Source organism: Cetorhinus maximus, chromosome 4, assembly GCF_964194155.1.
Source record: "Cetorhinus maximus chromosome 4, sCetMax3.hap1.1, whole genome shotgun sequence".
NCBI lineage: Eukaryota > Metazoa > Chordata > Chondrichthyes > Lamniformes > Cetorhinidae > Cetorhinus > Cetorhinus maximus.
The window spans coordinates 158,453,995-158,472,147 of record NC_135882.1 but is presented as its reverse complement, the minus strand read 5'-3'; the positions used below and the strand labels follow the sequence as shown (position 1 = coordinate 158,472,147).

The 18,153-nt window shown below is 46.8% G+C and overlaps 1 protein-coding gene across 1 annotated transcript in view; it reads right to left on the bottom strand.

The window, feature by feature from the left end:
* Positions 1-6,683: 6,683 nt before the first annotated feature.
* mtcl1 (microtubule crosslinking factor 1) overlaps positions 6,684-18,153 on the bottom strand; it is a 224,296-nt gene continuing 212,826 nt past the window's right edge. The window contains exon 14 of the mRNA XM_078541012.1: positions 6,684-8,617. Within this exon, the coding sequence (XP_078397138.1) occupies positions 8,402-8,617 (216 nt within the window). The 3' untranslated portion in view covers positions 6,684-8,401. The remainder of the gene's footprint in view (positions 8,618-18,153) is intronic.

The window sequence follows — 18,153 nt, the reverse complement described above, 5'->3', positions numbered from 1 at the left end:
GTGAACTGTAAGGATGATAGTCATGAACTTCAAAAGGACATGGGCAGTCTGGTGGAATAGGCGGACATGTTACCGATGAAATTTAATGCAGAGAGGTGTGAAGTGATTCATTTTGGTAGGAAGAGCTTGCAGTCGGCCAGCACGGACACAAGAGACTGAATAACCTCCTCTGCGCTAAAACTATTCAATGATTCTATGATTACATGACAGTGGAAGTTATGGAAGGGGCAACTCAGATGGTTAAGTACATTTGGTGATTTCTTATCCTCAATCTCTTCTCCACCACCTCTATGGCTTGCCTCCATGGTACCCCTTCTGTTTCATTCCAGTTCAACCTATCCCAATGCAGCCATGGCATTTCTGGTAAAGGTTTCTCCTCATAGTCCTGCATATTCACCTCAAGTTTTCTTCCTTAGCTGCCTCCTTTTCCTCATTTGGATGTCGCTTCTTTAATCATCTCTAGCCATGGATTCAGTTTCTCTGTGCTGATGGTGCCCAGATCTGCCTTGTTTGCAGTGAATAGGTTCAATCAATGTTTGTTGCAGGGAGTGCATGCAGTGTTCTCATGCAGGGCACATATTGGAAAAGCACTGAATGCTGTTATCCAATATTGTCTAGAAATCGCTAACTCTTTTTTTCTAATAGGGACGAGAACATATCAAAGGAGTGAAGAAGTCAGAAACAACAGGAAAGGGTTAAGTAAGTGAAAGACAGGAGGTAACTAGTTGCGTATGAGAGATCCTGGTGACAGAACTGGAATAATCCGGTTTTCTGAAGGGAAGACATTTAACATGCATGAGAGGCCATGTTGTGTCATGATGATGGATGCTAATGAGTATATCTTTGTTCTGGTATAAGTATGCAAACTGCACTGAGGGCTTTGGGTACTCTGTTCCCAAGTGTTTTATGGTTACTCCCTGGAAATTCCTGAGAGGTTTCCTATTTGTGTGTGTGTGTAGATGTATTGCTTGCAGATGTTATGCTGCTGTTGCAAATAAAGTACTGGGCAAATAATGTATTAGCCTACTCCAAGGTTAGAGCCTTATCTGAATGCAAGAAAATTCAATATACCACTACACCTCTTTCCTCATCTCCACAGCTATTCCTGTGTGACCAGATTGTCTTATAGCAAGCTGTCAATGAGTCAGAATTTCCTCCAATGGAACACTCGAAAAAAAGCAGTCATCATATTCTTCCCCATGCCAAAAATACTGGAGTCTTGCCACTTACTCCATCCTTTTGCACTTACTCTTTGGGGTTACATAAGATTGTTGGCAATCTTGGTGTCCTGCTTGACCAAGATTTAAAATCTTGTTTCCACCACTAAAAATTACCTATCACAAGGTAGCAGCGTTTAATGTTTAGGTGAGAATTACACTTTGTGCAGAATGCCTTCACCATCTAGAGGATGGGGTGAATATTGATGGGCCCTGGTGGTCTTTCCTCATCCTCTGTCACATTACAGCACGGCCTGAAAGGATGACACAAACAGATCCAAATGGTAACGTTTAGAAGGGAATTGGATAAATACTTGAAGGGAAAAAATTGCAGGCCTACGGGGAAAGAGTGGGGAGACTGGGACTAGTTGGATATCTCCATTGAAGAGCTCACATAGGCACAATGGGCCAAATGGCCTCCTTCTGTGCTGAATCATTCTATGGTCACATAAAAATCTTGAATCAATGCTATTGTCATCTCCAGACTGCAGCTGGAATTTTCCAACCTGTTGGCGTCGGGTGGCATGGTGGGCGTGAGCAGGCAACATGGTGAGAAGGCCAAAAATCGGTTTCATGTTGCCGTGAAGCCAGCTTGTGATCGTCCACTCCGCCCGTCAATGGTGGGCCGCCTTTCCCGCTGCCGCGCGTCGGGAACATCGGGGAAGATTTTCCCCTCGCCATGCAGGACCGGTGGGCGGGCCCGGGAGAGGCTGCGCAACGACCTGCCACCCGCGATCGGGCCCTGACCGCGATTTCATGGCCAGTTAATGGTCAACCAGCATCAATCGTGCGCTGAAACGTTCAGCGCTGCCTGGGTGGGGTTGGGGAACAGGGCCAGCACAGAAGTCAGCGTATGTACGCAGGTGCGCTCAGTGAAAGCTCCCTGAAGGCACAGAGCTGCCTCAGGGAGTGGAAGATTTTCACATGAAACGTGAACGTTTTTTGAAAAAATAGGAAAACATGTCCCTCCATGTGATTCTGTCACATGATTAGGGACATGTTGAAAATGAGTTCTAAAAAACTTTTTATTTTATTTTTAATTAACATCGGGAACCTCATCCCGCCCGCGGGTTAGTTTTCCTCAAAAAACCAAAGGCTGCTTGGCCTATTTGCCTGTCCGCCAACCGTGAGGTTGGATGGGCAGGGAATAGTTCACTTTAGTTAATAGATTAATGGGCTCAGCAGCCCTCCTAATTGTCGGCGGGCTCGATGCTGACTTCCGTGCGTGCCCGCCGACCAGAATATCGCGCGAGTGTGAGGTGACGTCGGGATGCTCGCCTGTCGCCATCCCATGCTATTTCACGCTCGTGCGCGCCGGGTGCGAGCCCGCACACCGAGCTGAAAATCCAGCTTGTCATTTTAATACATCTGCATATCATTATAGGCCCTGCTCACCGGAACCTTCCCCCCTCGCCTCCGCCAAGCTGGATCATCTGGGCATGTCAGTGGAAAGCACCTTGACAAGTGTGATGTGCAGAACCTGGGACTTACTGTTAGGGCCTTGCTCAGATCGCAGGCATCCGGGGAGCAGAAGATGCTGGAGCCCTACAGCTGCCGGACCCTAGGGGAACACTCGCATCGCATGCTGGGTGGATTCTCATGGACGTGGCTCTGCTGCAGAGCAGCTCTCCGAAGGTGGGAAGTCAATGTTGATGTCTGGCTTCTGCTTTGGGGCACCGGGGTCTTGGTCATGGGCTGCTACGGGATGATCGTCGAGGTGGGGAGAGGGAGGTCCAGCTGTGAGTGGAGGAGGAAGGTGTACCAGGGGGGCAGGGGGTTTGTGGCGCTGGAATCGGGCGGGGGAGGGGAAGGTGTTGGGGGAGTGGTGAGGTTGAGAGGTACGGAACAAAGGTGTCGGGGAAGACGTTGGGAGGGTGGGGTGGGAATACTGGGGAGGAGGAGGAGGGTGTAACGGGGAGAATGCAGCAACTGGGGAGGTAGGTTTAAGGCGGGAGGAAGGAGTAAGGGAAGGAGTTCTGAGGGGCCAGGATGTTGCAGGGGAGGGAACAGTTTGGGGAGGCAGGGATTCCGGGGGAGGAAAGAGTTCGGACGGGGGAAGGAGTGCGGCGACAGGAAGGAGTCTGCTGGGAGGAGGGAGTAAGGGAGTGAGGGGGATGTCAGGTGAACGTGCAAGGGAGGGGTATGTGGAGCTGATGGCTGCCTCCTGGGAGCGAACTGAGGGTAGGCGTGGTAGGAAGGAACGGGGTGGGGGGGGCAGAGGGAGCCAGTAGGGTGGGAGGGTGAGGGTGCGGCGGTAGCGGTAGAACGGTTGGTGAAGGTGGTGGGTGGGGATTTGGAGGCAGACACAGACCCTGGGGGTGGGAAGGAGGAGGTCAGGGAGGTCAATGTGATGGAGTTGGGATATCCGGGAAGATAGGGAACGTGCACATTCACCTGGACATCCTGGAAAGAAAAGGTTTCTGGTTGGTGGGTGATGATGAGGAGGTGGAAGGTGATGCCGGGGGTGGGGGGGTGGCATCAACAGTGATGGGGGAAAGGACGGGGGAGCTGAAAACAAACCTTACAACAACCATGCTTCTGAAATTGAAGGTGAGTGGAGCCTCGTGTTGGATGGGTACAGGTGCTGCATGGGAGTGTGATCAGTGGGTGGGCGGAGATGCAGGTCGGCTCAGATGGACAACTGAAAGAGAACCCCAGCAGGCAGCATTGAAAATGCTCGGGACAGTGAGATGAGTGTGATGGATGAAGGCTCCGTGTGTGTGGGAGAGAGTGCTTGCACAAGGCTCTGAAAGGCCCTGTCACACACACACTTCCCCCTCCAGAATCACTCGTGGTCCGGTTGTGTGCAGCTGAACTGCTAGTGGTTGTGAGATGCAGGGGGAGGACTCACAAAGCCTGTAAATGAAGCTGAAAGACAACATCACGCATTACTCAGTTTAAAGTGAATATATTTTCAGATTATAAAGTGACAAAATGTGTTCATCCATGCAACCACTTGTGATCTGAGATTCTTAACTTTCCTAGGCCTACCGCTTCTTCTAGGTGCTGCCCTGACATCTGCAGCAGGGGTGGAGACAGCCTGTGCAATGGTTGGCCCTGTTGCCTCTGATGACTTTGCCGTGCGTCCTCTGGAGATCCGAAGCCTTGAGGGTCCCGATTTGCAGATGTCCTCCTGTCGGCCAGCTGCTTCCTCGGTGGTGACAGAGGACGAGGCTGAGCGGGTCACAAAAGGGGCTCAGAGGGAGATGACAGCCTCTGAGATTCCTCAGTGGATGGCTCAGGGGTGTCCAGCTGCTGCTCCTCCTCCCTTTGGGTGCCCGAGGGCCCTGGCCTGACTCCTTAAAGGGAAGGGGCTCCTGGAGGGACTTTGAGGTGCCCTGTTTCCCTGTTACGATTCCACTGCAGGAACTCACCCATGGCTACCACAATTGAGTGCAGGTCTACATGCATCTCCGTGTTCTGCTGGACCAGGGTCTCGATGGTGTCCGTCATCCTTCCTATGGAGGCTTCCATACGCATATGTGTGGGTACCACTTCATCAGAGAGCAGGCGGACGCAATCCTCTGACTCATGTGCCACTCTGTTGAGGGCTTCCAACAGCTCTGTGTGATGTTCCCACACCTTCTGCTGACTCTCCACAATGAGTTGGAAGGCCGAATCCAGAAACCCGTCATCTGACTCCTCCAAGTGCCGGGGAGCTCAGCTGGTCCTGTCTCCTCCTATTGCGGACATGTGGCTGTGTGGTGATCATCAGATTGTGAACCTAAGACTCCTCTAGATCTAGGTCCTACCGAGTTGTGTGACTCTGCACTGGTGGAGGGTGTGGGTAAGCGCTGTTACAGGTCTTCCGGGTGCTTATTTCCAGCTCTACAATGGAGGAAGTGTCCTCTTGGCTGGAGATGAGGACGTGGATGGAGCTGAGGGACTGGCTGGCTGAGGGTGTTGGTAACTTGACAGAGCTCCTCGTGAACTAAAGTAGAGATGATTAGTGCATGGCATCAGAGTCAAAAGCAGGAGAGAGAGCACTCAGTTGCATTGAGAGAGAGATGATGTGATGCAGGATCCTCACATGGGCGTTCGCCACCAACTTCACTGTCATTGCAGGCACGGTCCACGTCCTCGCCAGTCAGCGCGATGGCACATTCCTCAAAGTGAGTGAGGGCCCTAATGTGAGCCACTCCAGCCCCAGTCTGGGACCTCTCCCTGCTGTTGTGAGCCAGCTTCTCCTGCGTGAAAACAGATGGAGAGAGTGTGAGCAGGAAGCATGGCACTGTGTGGAATGTTTGTGTGGTGGACGGGATGAGGATGCGAGATCGAGAGGATATGAGCCTGATGGAGATGTGAGGGTGTGTGTGAGAGTTAGTGATGTTGTCCCTTGAGGTGTGAGATCCCTGTGGATGTGTGATGGGTTTGTGAGTTGAGTGATGAGAAGATTGACTTACCCGGGCAGAACGGATGAATACATTTATCCTCTTTCTGCACTGGATGGCTCTTTTGCAGGGCGCTGGCGCTGACCACCGCTGCCACTGCCTCCCACGGTGGATTGGTGACCTTGCTTGCTGGCCTTTGCCCAGAGTAGGAGTAGCGGGCTTTGCTGTGAGTCTTCACTATGTCCAGTAGGCGCTCAAGGGGGGCATCGCTGAATCTGGGGGCAGCATGTTTCCTCCCTTTGGCAGCTGTCAGTTCCCAGCAGCTTCCTATCTGTTGAAGAGAGCTAGCTCTGTGCAGGAGTGGTTTTTAAATATGGTGCCCGGATTACTGAAGGCCTGAAGTGACGGTGGGGCGGGTGAATCAGAGGCGCCCTGCCAGCGACCTGGCGTGTTTCCTGGGAATGAATTAATAATGAGGTGGGAATGGGATGATACGGCGTGAAAAGCTATTGCGGCCGACGGGTAAAACATCCTTTTTCCTGTCCGCTACTGCACTTACTGCAAATCCAGGACGATTCCATTCTAGATTTCTTCAACTCTCTGACCTCCAAACTTTCACCTCTCATGAAGTCCAACTCATTCAGTACTCCACCCCTTCCCCACATTGTGCCTCACTCTATATCCTACTCAGTTATTATTCAAATCCTCATTGATATTCACTGGGCCCCATTTGTATTTGTATTGATTTCAAATTCCCTCTAATGTTTTGCCTGCCAAACACTTTGGCCTTCTTTACCTTTAGCCTCTGTCCCAAATCCTTCATTTCCTATACATGTGGCTTGCTGGGCATTTTCTGTTCCAGTTCACTATTGGGGTAGTTCTTTTAGCTGTTCCATAAAACTCCCTCCCTAAATTCCCTGCCCTGAAATGGAACAGAAAAGTTGGGAGTTGAAATAATTTTAATCGTTCAAATGTGTACATTCTTCTAACAATTTACTATCCTAACGCGTGGTTGAGCCACTATGGTTGCTAGCAGTTCTGGTCATGCATAGGCTCACGATGATGGGCCTGAGGCATTATATTGATTATCTCTTTCACACTTCCACTCCAAATGAATTTGAAAGGCAACATCAGATGTTGGAAATTCGGACTTTTATTTACGGGTAAGTTATCTCTTACACTGAACCCTAAAGACATCCATGACAATATTCAGTTTGAACAATATTTCAATATTTTCCAAAAATTATCAATGCTGTACACAGACAGTCGAACTGTTACAATAATTTAGTTAAAAATGCTTTCTCCCTAGTTAATGCAAGAAACACCAATAATTAAAATACAGTACATGATTAACCTCACAACTTCATTACAGTGGATTCTTTGTCCTTTTGTTCCTCATATTTATGAGTGATGTTGGGGTACAGTAGCTATATACATGCACTAAAGTGCTATGGACCCAATGGCATGCAAGTCAAGTATTGTACCATCTTACATCTAACTTATTAAGACTGTCTGTATCTCTTTTTTTCTGCCTTTTGCTCTAGCAAAAGAAAATAAAAAACTCTATTCGATATAACTTCTTTTTCTTGTCCCTACATATGTACGCTGCAGCTCGCTTTCATCGAGTGCACTGGCGGCTCTTTGCAACAATATAACTAATGCTTCAATCAATATAAAGCACTTTACAAAGTTTCACTGGCATCAAATGTAGAATAAAATTAATGCTTTGTAAAAGAATATTATTAGGACTATTTTACATGAAAAACAATACAGTGCAATGTAAAAAAAAAAGGCAGCCCAAATTACTGAGAGACCACTCCAACCCCTTCAACCTCTCAGGATTCTGATTTCCTTCTCTTCTTCCTGTTATATGGAGTCTACATTTTACGGGCAAATACCTGGACACTATAACCGTCATATTGAGGTGTGCAACGCTGTATGGTAACACTGTGGATACTAATGTAAGCAATGAATTACAAGACTTTGTTGATATAATAGTTACAAATTTTATTGTAGATAATATTTTTTAACGTTTTTTTTTTGCATTTATTGGAATTTTTCACCGGGAAGAAAATTCCCCCACTTGACTTGACCTAATGTCTCCATGCAACCTTCATGGGTGGCAGAGCCATCTGAGCTGTAGACATCTCCACAGCCACCGTTACATCCACCGCTGCTCAGTGGTCAGCAAAACAGAAGGCGCAACCTTGACTGGACGGGGACCAACCATGTGGGTTGCCATCTCTCCCCCTTGCCCACTGGTGGAACGTAAGATCCTATAGCCAACAGTCTGGTCCAAGAAACTCATCCCAACTGCCATCACAGATCTGGCTAACAAGTAGCCCTGTGAGCGTTAAACTTGTGTTCTCCACCTCAACAAGGGGCTCAGCGCTGTTACCACTGGGTTTCCAGCTGCCAGGAAAACTACACTGAATACACATCACATGGATTAAAAATTTAACTTGGCTTCTTCCTGAAAGCAGCAACGAAAGAACAAATCCTCACCGAACATTTTAAATGGTGGAAGAAATGGAAGCGGGAGGGGGCCCTTCATGGTCTTTTCTGCATACATTTCAAACCACTTTGTCTACTCTCCACAATGGCTAATGAAAAAAATAACAAAGACTCCTAAACTGCAAGCAAAGAAATCTCCATCTTTACAGCCAATGGATGCTGGCTGGTCTCAATTTGCAGTACAGGCATATCCATTGTTTGATAGGTCTGCTACACAACATTTACTTCTCCATTTCTGATCTGTCGAATCCATAGAACTTCAATTGCTGACTGGGATCGGCCACTTTGTAGAGTTGCTGTGAACGTGAATTTCAGTGCTCCTTATTATTGACCCGTGGATCATGCACTCTTGTGCTCTGTGTCGTGACGTGACTCTGATGCATGTGCTTCACTGCTTCTGGGTTGCCCAGCGCAAGCTAAATCCCCAGAGGACGAAGACCGGGAAGCAGAGGGGGAGCGCGAAGCCCATCGTGACGGTGGACGTTGGTTGGCTGGTCTGGCAGGGCGTGAGAAGCAGGGTTCTAGTGGTGGAGCTACTGAGGACCAAGGTAACTCCTTACAACCAGGAAACAGAAGAAAAAGGCAAGATTAGAACATTGCAATGGTGGAAAGACAATAACAAGTCTTATCGATCAGCTCTACCATCAGCTCAAGTCAGCTTTTATTGTCCCTTTCACCTCAATGGATTCTCACTGAAGTTTTGTAAGGAACATGTTTACCACTGGCCATTACTCCTCACCTAGACTGAACTTCATACATATAAACGGATTCACTGGGCGAGATTTTAACTCACTCAAACCCTCCGCTTACAGAGTTAAAACTGGGCCCATGATGTCAACAATTCCAGTTGATTAAACAAATAATGGTAAGAGTGATGAAGAATTATTCTGGCAATGTGATAAGGAGTAGATTTCAAACTCATGAAATGAACATCTGAGCATTGTTCAATGACAACTACTCACTCAATCTCACTTATTGCAATCAGGCCAATACTTCCTGCAATGTCAATGTCATGTATCATAGACATTTTTATTAACAATTAATCCAATCCTTAGTTTTTCACAGAAATTGAGTTTCAGTAGTCTAGGTGACAAATCATTCCCAGCGTCCAATAATAGAATACCTTTTTTAACTAGAGCTGAACCACAGAGAATTCATCTATTCTTATGAGATTTGACAGCCATAATATTCAATTGCTCTTTATCCTGAAAGATGATGAATGAAAAAATATCCTGGACAGAAGACAGTTGAAATTGATTCAAGTAACCTGGGTAAGACCTTGGTATGAAGGATCATTTTCCTGAACAGCAAGCAGTGACTAGAGAACTATATAATTAGCACAGCACTTCTTCAAAAAAACCTTTGCTGGAAAGTATCGGTGTGCAAATGTTATGCAGCGCATCCCAACACTGGCTATCCATGTTCAAACATGAAGGCTGACCATTTGGGAATAGTACTGCATGGCTGCCCATGAGACCATAATGCAGCTACAGTAAGTACCTTCAGGGTGAGAGGTGAGACAAAGTCCAAATACTGATAGGTGACAGGTAGAAATACTTGGAATCTGAAAAATATCCGGCTGGTTGACATAGTGATTTGGTTGTTTGTTGCAATGGAGAGCATTCTCTTTGGAGCCCCTGAACTCTGTGAAGCCAAGGAACCTGCTTGATTGGCATACCATCCAACACCTTAAACTTTCACGCTCTTCACCACTGGTGCACAGTGAGAGCATTGCACACCATCTACAAGGTTCACTGCAGCAACTCGCCAACACTCCTTCAACAGTGCCTTCCAAACCCGTGATCTCTAGCACCTAGAAGAACAAGGATAGCAGCTTGATTGTTTTTAGAGCACCTCCAGGGAACACCACCATCTGCAGGTTCCCCTCCAAGCCACATACCATCCTGACTTAGAACTATATCGCTGTTCCTTTATTGTCACTGGGTTAAAATCCTGAATCTCCCTCCTTAGCACCAATGTGGAAGTAGACTACATGGACTGCAGCGGTTCACCACCTCCTTTTCAAGAGCAATCAGGGATGGGCAACAAATGCTGGCCTTGCCAGTAATGCTCACAACCCAAGAATACATTCAAAAAAATGGTCCAGTGCACTTCATAGAATGTTCTACAGTCTATGGGCAGAATTTTACGGCCCCCATCGCAGTAGAGCGGGGCCATAAAATGCAGCGAGCCATTCAAACGTCCATTGATTGTAAAATTCTGCTCTATGTAGAACACCTCCAGGAAATATTCTGAGCTTTTCCAACTTAGTTGAGTTTCAGGGTACTCCAGGAAAAAAAATTCTGGGAGAGATACACCCCTACCCATGGCTATGTTGGCTGGGTCATAAGCAAAGTTTCTTTTTGCAATACATCATACATTTATACTATGTAACTATTGACAAATGGAAATAATTGCATATAATTAAATGGAAAGTTGAGATGCAGCATAATGGGACAGCAAATTGGCTAATAGCTTAGAAAGGTGTGTGAGGGGTCCATACTTCCCCCTCCCCCAGCGTAGGCTCTCTATCTCAGTTAAGTGATCATGAGGAAGTGTAATCCAGGTAGTTCCCAATCAGAAAGGAAAGGGTGAGGAAATGATGTGGCGCTCCCTATCTATGGCATCATCACAATGCTCTCAGTGGCTAGCTATACAGTGCCATTCACAGTGGCCTGAGACCTACTTTGTTGTTTAGGTCGGGGAAGATGAATGCAACAGGATGACTTCAGGAAGTGAGTGTGCCCGCTGGCGTTGGGTGTGTTCGGTGACGTGAGTGGACAATATGGCAAGAAGGCCAAAAATTGGTTTCACAACATCGTGAAACCAGTTTGCAATCGTCCCCTCAGCGAGCCGCGTTCCCCGCCATTGGATGTTGGGGACCTTATTGTAATACATCAGCATATCATTATAAGGTCAGCCCGCTGGACTCGTTCCCCTCCCCCACCCCCCCACTGGCTGGATTGTCCACCTACATTGTGCAATCACGCCGACATATTTCACAGCTCCACATAAGTGACGTGCACCTGGCGAGCTGCACTTCACTTGGGACCTTGAGGTTTGTTTGTTCATCTTGTTTCAGGCAGCACTCGCAGTCATCAGCTCCAGGCTTCGCAGAGCGCATCACATCACTTTTAGGGGGCTCATGGGCAGGTCTCTGCCTACCAGACCAGCCATAAGGCGGGGGTGGCTTTGTACGGCTGCAAATCTAGGGCTTTCTTAGGGAAGGGGGAGAAGTGACCTCAGACAAGGGAAGAGGCTGCAGGGTGAGGGCTATACTGGGGAAGGGGGGTATCCCAGGGTGTGTGGTGGGTACAAGTGGATCTGTGCAAGTGGCCTCAAGATGGTGAGGGCTGAGGAGGCAGTCTCCAGAGGAGATGAGGCCAGATGGAGATGTGAGAATGTGTGTGAAAGAATGAGTGGTGATATCCCTTGAGCTGGCAGTGAGTGAGATGCCAATGCATGTGTGATGGGCTTATATGTTTGAGTTTAGAGTGATGAGATGGTTGCCATACCCTGGCAGCACGGATTAGGTCATTTGTCCTCTATCTGCATTGGATGGTCAACCTCTTCAGTGCATTGGCACTGATCACCACTGCCATCGCCTACCATGCTGGAATGGTAATGTTACTGCCCCTCCTGTGGCCAGAGCAGGGGTAGAGGACATCATGGCGGGCCTCCACGGCATCCAAAAGGCACTTGAAGGATGTGTCACTAAACCGGGGGTGCTGCAGTCTTTTTGCCTTTCGGGGCCGTCCTGTCCAGTCCCGGGCTGGAAGCACTGAGAGGTTTGCGCACAGTTGCACTTTAAAAATGGCACCCGGCGTGCTGAAGTGGTGAGGTGGTGGCATGGTGGGCGAATGAGAGCTCGCCCATCATGGAAACGGTGCATTTCCCAGGAATGCATAATTAATGTGGCGGGTTTTGGACGACACGGTGTGAAAAGCAGCCATTGTGTTTTACTCGCCCAGTACCGCACTTAGTGCAAATCTGGGATAATCCCGCCCAATGAAGTCATGAAATACAGAGGTGACCTGTTCTTTGTGATTCGTGTGAGGTTAGACTTAACCATCAGCCAATCCTTGTTGTAACAATGGAGTATCTATTGTTCAGTGTGACCAACACTAAACAGGCCCAGAGAAGCTGACAACTGATAAGCTGCAAGATCAATATCAAGAGTTTAAAACAAGGCACAGGCTGTTTTCACAGGGCAGAAAATTCTGAGCATCAAATTTTTTAAAAAGTGCCACTTACATCCTTAGTCAAATGACTGAAAAAATACAAAAGGGAGGATGCAGTTGACTCTAAGTAGATGAACATATGCAGCTTATCTGGGGGGTAATCCTAATTAAAACCTATTGTATATCAATATAAAAGAATAGGCCCCTACATTTCAATTCAAATTGCATTGAGAGCCCAATATCAGGCTCCGCCCATAGGAAAATCCATTTTACAATGTCAACATTTGCATACAGCATCTGAAATGATGCTGTAATACGCAATTTCCATATTAAATATGCCAGGTAACTTTATGTTGAAAAGCAGGGGCTGTAACCTGAAAGCTGAGAGTCCTCGTGACGGTCCATACCCTGGCCTCTGGGTGGATCTGCCCCAGTATATTTAGGTCCTAAGTGAACTGTGACAAGTTTTATTGTCAAAGTGAAATATTGGAATGAAGGTAATGGATGTAAGGTTTCAGTGTCCTATTCATAACAGAGCAACTTCCGAATGAACCGCTTATTTCCTTCCCTATCTTTTGAAAACGACCTATGCCTTATTTTAAGTTCTCCATTTTCCAGTTTAGCAGCCTGCAGTTTCTCTGGGTCTGTGATAATGACCCAAACTTTTAGGAACCCTGCCTTCACTCTGCATAATTGCCCCTCTTGTCCCCACACCATGGCTGTGACCCCATTCTTTCCTCTCTTATTAGCAGCCTGGGTTTGTGGTTATGGCCAATGTCACTTTTTCTAAGGAAACATTCTGAACATAGAATTTACAGCATAGGGCAGCAGGCCCAGGGGAACACCACCATCTGGAAGTTCCCCTCCAAGTCACTCACCATCCTGGTTTGGAAATATATTGCCATTCCTTCACTGTCACTGGGTCAAAATCCTGGAATTCCCTCCCTAACAGCATGGTGGGTGTACCTATACTACATGGACCGCAGTGGTTCAAGAAGGCAGCTCACCGCCACCTTCTCAAGGGCAATAAGGGATGGGCAATAAATGCTGGCCTAGCCAGCGATGCCCACATCACATAAATGAATAAAGAAAAAAAAACCCATGGGCGCTGGTTATTGATGACGTTCAGTGGATGAGTTGAGCCCTGTTCTCTCCCTTCACACTCCTGCTGTTTTAGCTTTTTACAGATGCTCTCTGTATTTCACCTCCCTTCCCTGCCAAGTTGTAACCACCATATCCTGCTCTGCTGTAATGAAAATCCAGACCTTGGAGTCATGCAGGAGGATAGAGGAAGTTAATCTAAACCTCCTGTGGAGCTGAGGAAGGGAAGGGCTCCTCAGCACAACCACCCCACTGCTGAACCAATATTCCAAATCAGTGCTTGCTATTTCACTCTGTCCGTTGACAAGTCTTAGGGTTACTATCACTGGATTAGTGCAACATGACTGGTTCACAACAGTCCATTACTACAGTAAGATGCCTGCTACTTCACTGTTTGATTGACAGTTCCAAGTGGTTATGGACTCTTTGAATTCCAAAATTCGTTTTTATAAGGGATTATGCAATTAAATGAAATATTTGTTTGAATAAGGGATAATGTCATAGAGACATATAGAATTTTACAGCATGGAAAGAGGCCCTTCAGCTAATCATGTCCGCGCTGGTCATCAAGCCCTTATCTACTCTAATCCCATTTTCCAGCCCTGTATGCTATGGTATTCCAAGTGTTCATCTAAATACTTCTTAAATGTTGTGAGGGTTCCCGCCTCTACCATCCTTTCAGGCAATGAGTTCCAGATACCCTCCACCCTCTTGGTGAAAAGATTTTTCCTCAAATCCCCTCTAAACCTCCTGCCCCTTACCTTAAATCTATGCCCCCCAGGTTTTTGACCCCTCCACTAAGGGGAAAAGTTTATTTCTATCTCCCCTATCTATGCCGCTCGTAATTTTGTATACCTCTATCAGGTCCCCCCTTATTCTTCTCTGCTCTAAGGAAAACAGCCTTAGCCTATCTAGTCTCTCTTCATAGCTGAAATGCTCCAGCCCAAGCAACACCCTGGTGAATCTCCACTGCACCCTCTCCAGTGCAATCACATCCTTCCTATAGTACACACAGTACTCCAACTAGCGTTTTATACGGCTCCTTCATAAGCTCCCTGCTCTTCTATTCAATGCCTTGATGAATAAAGGCAAGTATCCCATATGCCTTCTTAACCACCTTATCTACCTCTCCTGTTGCCTCCAAGGATCTATGGACTTGCACACCAATGTCCCTGTGATCCTCTGTACTTCCGAGGGTCCTACCATTCATTGTGTATTCCCTTGCCGTGTCAGGCCTCCAAAAATGCATAACCTCACACTTTTCAGGATTAAATTCCATTTGCCACTGTTCTGCCCACCTGACCAGCCCATCTATATTGTCCTGTAGTCTAAGGTTTTCCTCCTCGCTATTTACCAGACCACCAATTTTCATGTCATCTGCGAACTTACTGATCATACCTCCTACATTCAGGTCTAGATCATTAATATGCAATACAAAAAGCAAGGGACCCAGCATTCAACCCTGCGGTATGCTATTGGACACAGGCTTCCAGTCACAAAAACACCCTTCAACTGCCTCCTGCCACTAAGCCAATTTTGGATCCAATTTGCCAAATTGCCCTGGATTCCATGGGCTCTTACCTTCTTGAACAGTTTCCCATGCGAGACCTTGTCAAAAGCCTTACTGAAGTCCATGTAGCCTACATCAACTGCACTACCCTCATCTACACAACTAGTCACCTCCTGGAAAAATTCAATCAAATTTGTTAGACATGATCTCCCCCTGATAAAGCCATACTGCCTATCCTTGATTAATCCTTGCCTCTCTGGCTGGAGATTAATTCTGTGCTTCAGAATTTTTTCCAAAAATTTCCCTACTACCGATGTTAGACTCATTGGCCTATAGTTCCCTGGTTTGTCCCTACCACCCTTCTTGAATAATGGTACTACATTTGTTGTCCTCCAGTCCTCTGGCATCTCTCCTGTGGTCAGAGAGGCTTTGAAAATTAGTGTCAGAGCCCCTGCAATCTCCTCCCATGCCTCCCACAGGATCCTGGGATACATCTCATCTGGGCCTGGGGATTTATCGACTTTTAAGCCCACAAAAACCGCTAATACCTCCTCCCTCTCAATGCTAATTTGTTCAAATATATCACAGTCCCCCTCCCTGATTTCTATACCTACATCGTCCTTCTCTATAGTGAATACAGATACAAAGTACTCATCTAAAACCTCACCTACGTCTTCCGGCTCCTCACACAGATTGCCATTTTGGTCCCTAATGGGCCCTACACTTTCCCTGGTTATCCTCTTGCCTGTAATATACTTATAAAATACATTGGATTTTCCTTTATTTCCTTTATTGTAGCTGTAAGAGTGCAAATATAGTGAATGGGTTTTTATTAATGGAAGTGTTTTTTCATACCCCCTCTTCGCTCTCCTAATTTATTTTTAAGTAACCCCCTGCACTTTCTATACTCCTCTAGGGCTTCCGCTGTTTTGAGCCCTCGGTATCTACCATAAGCTTCCCTATTTTTCCTTATCCAACCCTATACATTCATTGACATCCAGGGTTCTCTGGGCTTGTTGGTCCCACCCTTCACCTTTACGAGGACATGTTGGCCCTGCACTCTCACTATTTCCTTTTTGAATGACTACTCTGATGTAGATTTTCTTACAAGTAGCTGCTCCCAGTCCACTTTGGCCAGATCCTGTCTAATCATATTAAAAATCGAAATATTGAGCTGCCAGTTCTGCCCCTCGCTCAACCATGTCTCCATCATAGCAATGATATCATATCCCCATGTGTTAATCAACACCCTCAACTCATCTGCCTTACTTGCAAGACTCCTTGCATTAAAATAAATGCCATCCAGCCTTGCCATGCTCCCTTGTGCCTTAACTTGACTACATACACTCTGCCTTCCAGGCTGACTTGGTTTTTCTTCTATACTTGTCTGTGCATCACCCCCTACTACTTCTACTCTGTACCCCCTGCCAAATTAGTTTAAACCCCCACCGACGGCAAGGGTGTTGGTCCTGTTCCCATTCAGGTTCCGGTTCAGGTAATGTAGCTGTAAGAGTGCAAATGTAGTGAATGGGTTTTTACTAATGAAAGTGTTTTTTTATAAGATAAAGTCTCCAACTGACACTGAGGAACCATATTTTATTCAATCTCAGCATGGGTCCTGAGGTCTGCTCATTGCGGGTGAGTTGGCATGGAAGTGTAAGGGTCAAGAGTGGTGGGTGGGGATCATGGGTTGGCATGCATTGGCACTAAGTTGGCATGGGCTATAAAGGGGCCCATGTGGGGTGTTGGGGAAGCCTAGGTTGGCATGGAGGGTCAGAGGGGCCATGGGGGGTGGGCAGAAGGTCATAGGTTGGAATAGAAGGTCTGAGGAGCCAACGGGGATGGCCAGAGGGTCATAGGTTGGCATGGAAAGTATAAGGGGCCATGAGGAATGGCTGGGGGAGGATGAGGTGCCATGGGTTGGTATGGATGGGCCATGGGGAGTGAGTGTGTTTGTGTGTGTGTGTGTGGTTGAGGGGATTTGAGGGGTGAGGGCTGGAGGGCTGTTTTATGTTTGTTTTGTGTTTTAAAAACTTTGATACAGTGCCATTGCACCGAGACAGGGCATCCACCCAGCCGCCTCCACAGCCCGCATTCTCTGCACTCGTTCTGGGGGCACCGTGCCTAACTTCCAGCGAACTGTGCCACGCCCAAATGAAAATCTGATGTTCAGTCAGACATTTTCAGATGTTGGCTTCACGGAGCTGGGAATTCTCCCGACTGTGCGCACTTGATCTGTGGGCCTAAATCTAGGCCTAACTTACCGCCTGGTTTCACCAGGACCCAACAGAAATCTGAAAACTTCTGTATCAAACTGAGGTTTCTATTCAGACCCACTTGATAAACAAGTAATTAAGGAGCTACATTACAAATTGGTTAGCTTTATCTGATAAATAGAAAAATAATTAAAAATAATCTTGATCAAACTGTTCTAGACAAGCTCAATAAAACATGTTTAAAGAAATTTAACACACTAGGTAAAAGATTCAGATAAAAGCAAAATGCTGCGGATGCTGGAAATCTGAAACGAAAACAGAAAACACTGGAAAAACTCAGCAGGTCTGACAGCATCTGTGGAGAGAGAAACAGAGTTGACATTTTGAGTCCCTTGAAGAAGGGTCTTACGGATTCGAAATGCCAACTCTGCTTCTCTATTTATCAGATAAAGCTAACCAATTTGTAATGTAGCTCCTTAATTACTCGTTTATCAAATGGGTCTGAATAGAAACCTCAATTTGACACAGAAGTTTTGAGATTTCTGTAGGGACCCGGTGAAATCAGGCAGTAATTTAGGACATTTAGTATGGGGCCTGTGCTGCCCTTACTCAAGCACCTCATGCAGCAAGGAAGGGAGGAAGTTGCAGATAAGGGTGCATGCAGAATTTGGGACCTGTAAGAGCTGCGAAAGAGTGCAGAAATCTCCCTGAGGCACAGAGGTGCCTCAGGGAGATCAGTTTGATTTTTAAAAATTTTAATAAAGACAAAAAAAAATTTAAGTCATGTCCCCTCATGTGACAGTGTCACATGAGCTGGGACATGTGAATGAATTTTATTTAAAAATTTTATTACATTTTTAAAACCTTCAGGAAACCTCATCCCGCCCGTGGATGAGGTTTCATGATAAATGCAAAGGCCGCCTGGGCTCTTCAGTTAAGTTTTTTAATTGATATTTAAATGGCCCTAATAGGCCTTTGACAGTTCGGTGGGCGCGCAGCCAACTCCGGTGCGCGCTCACCGAACTGAATATCTGAATGACGCGTGGTGACGTCGGGACGTACGCCCGACATCACCGCGCATCA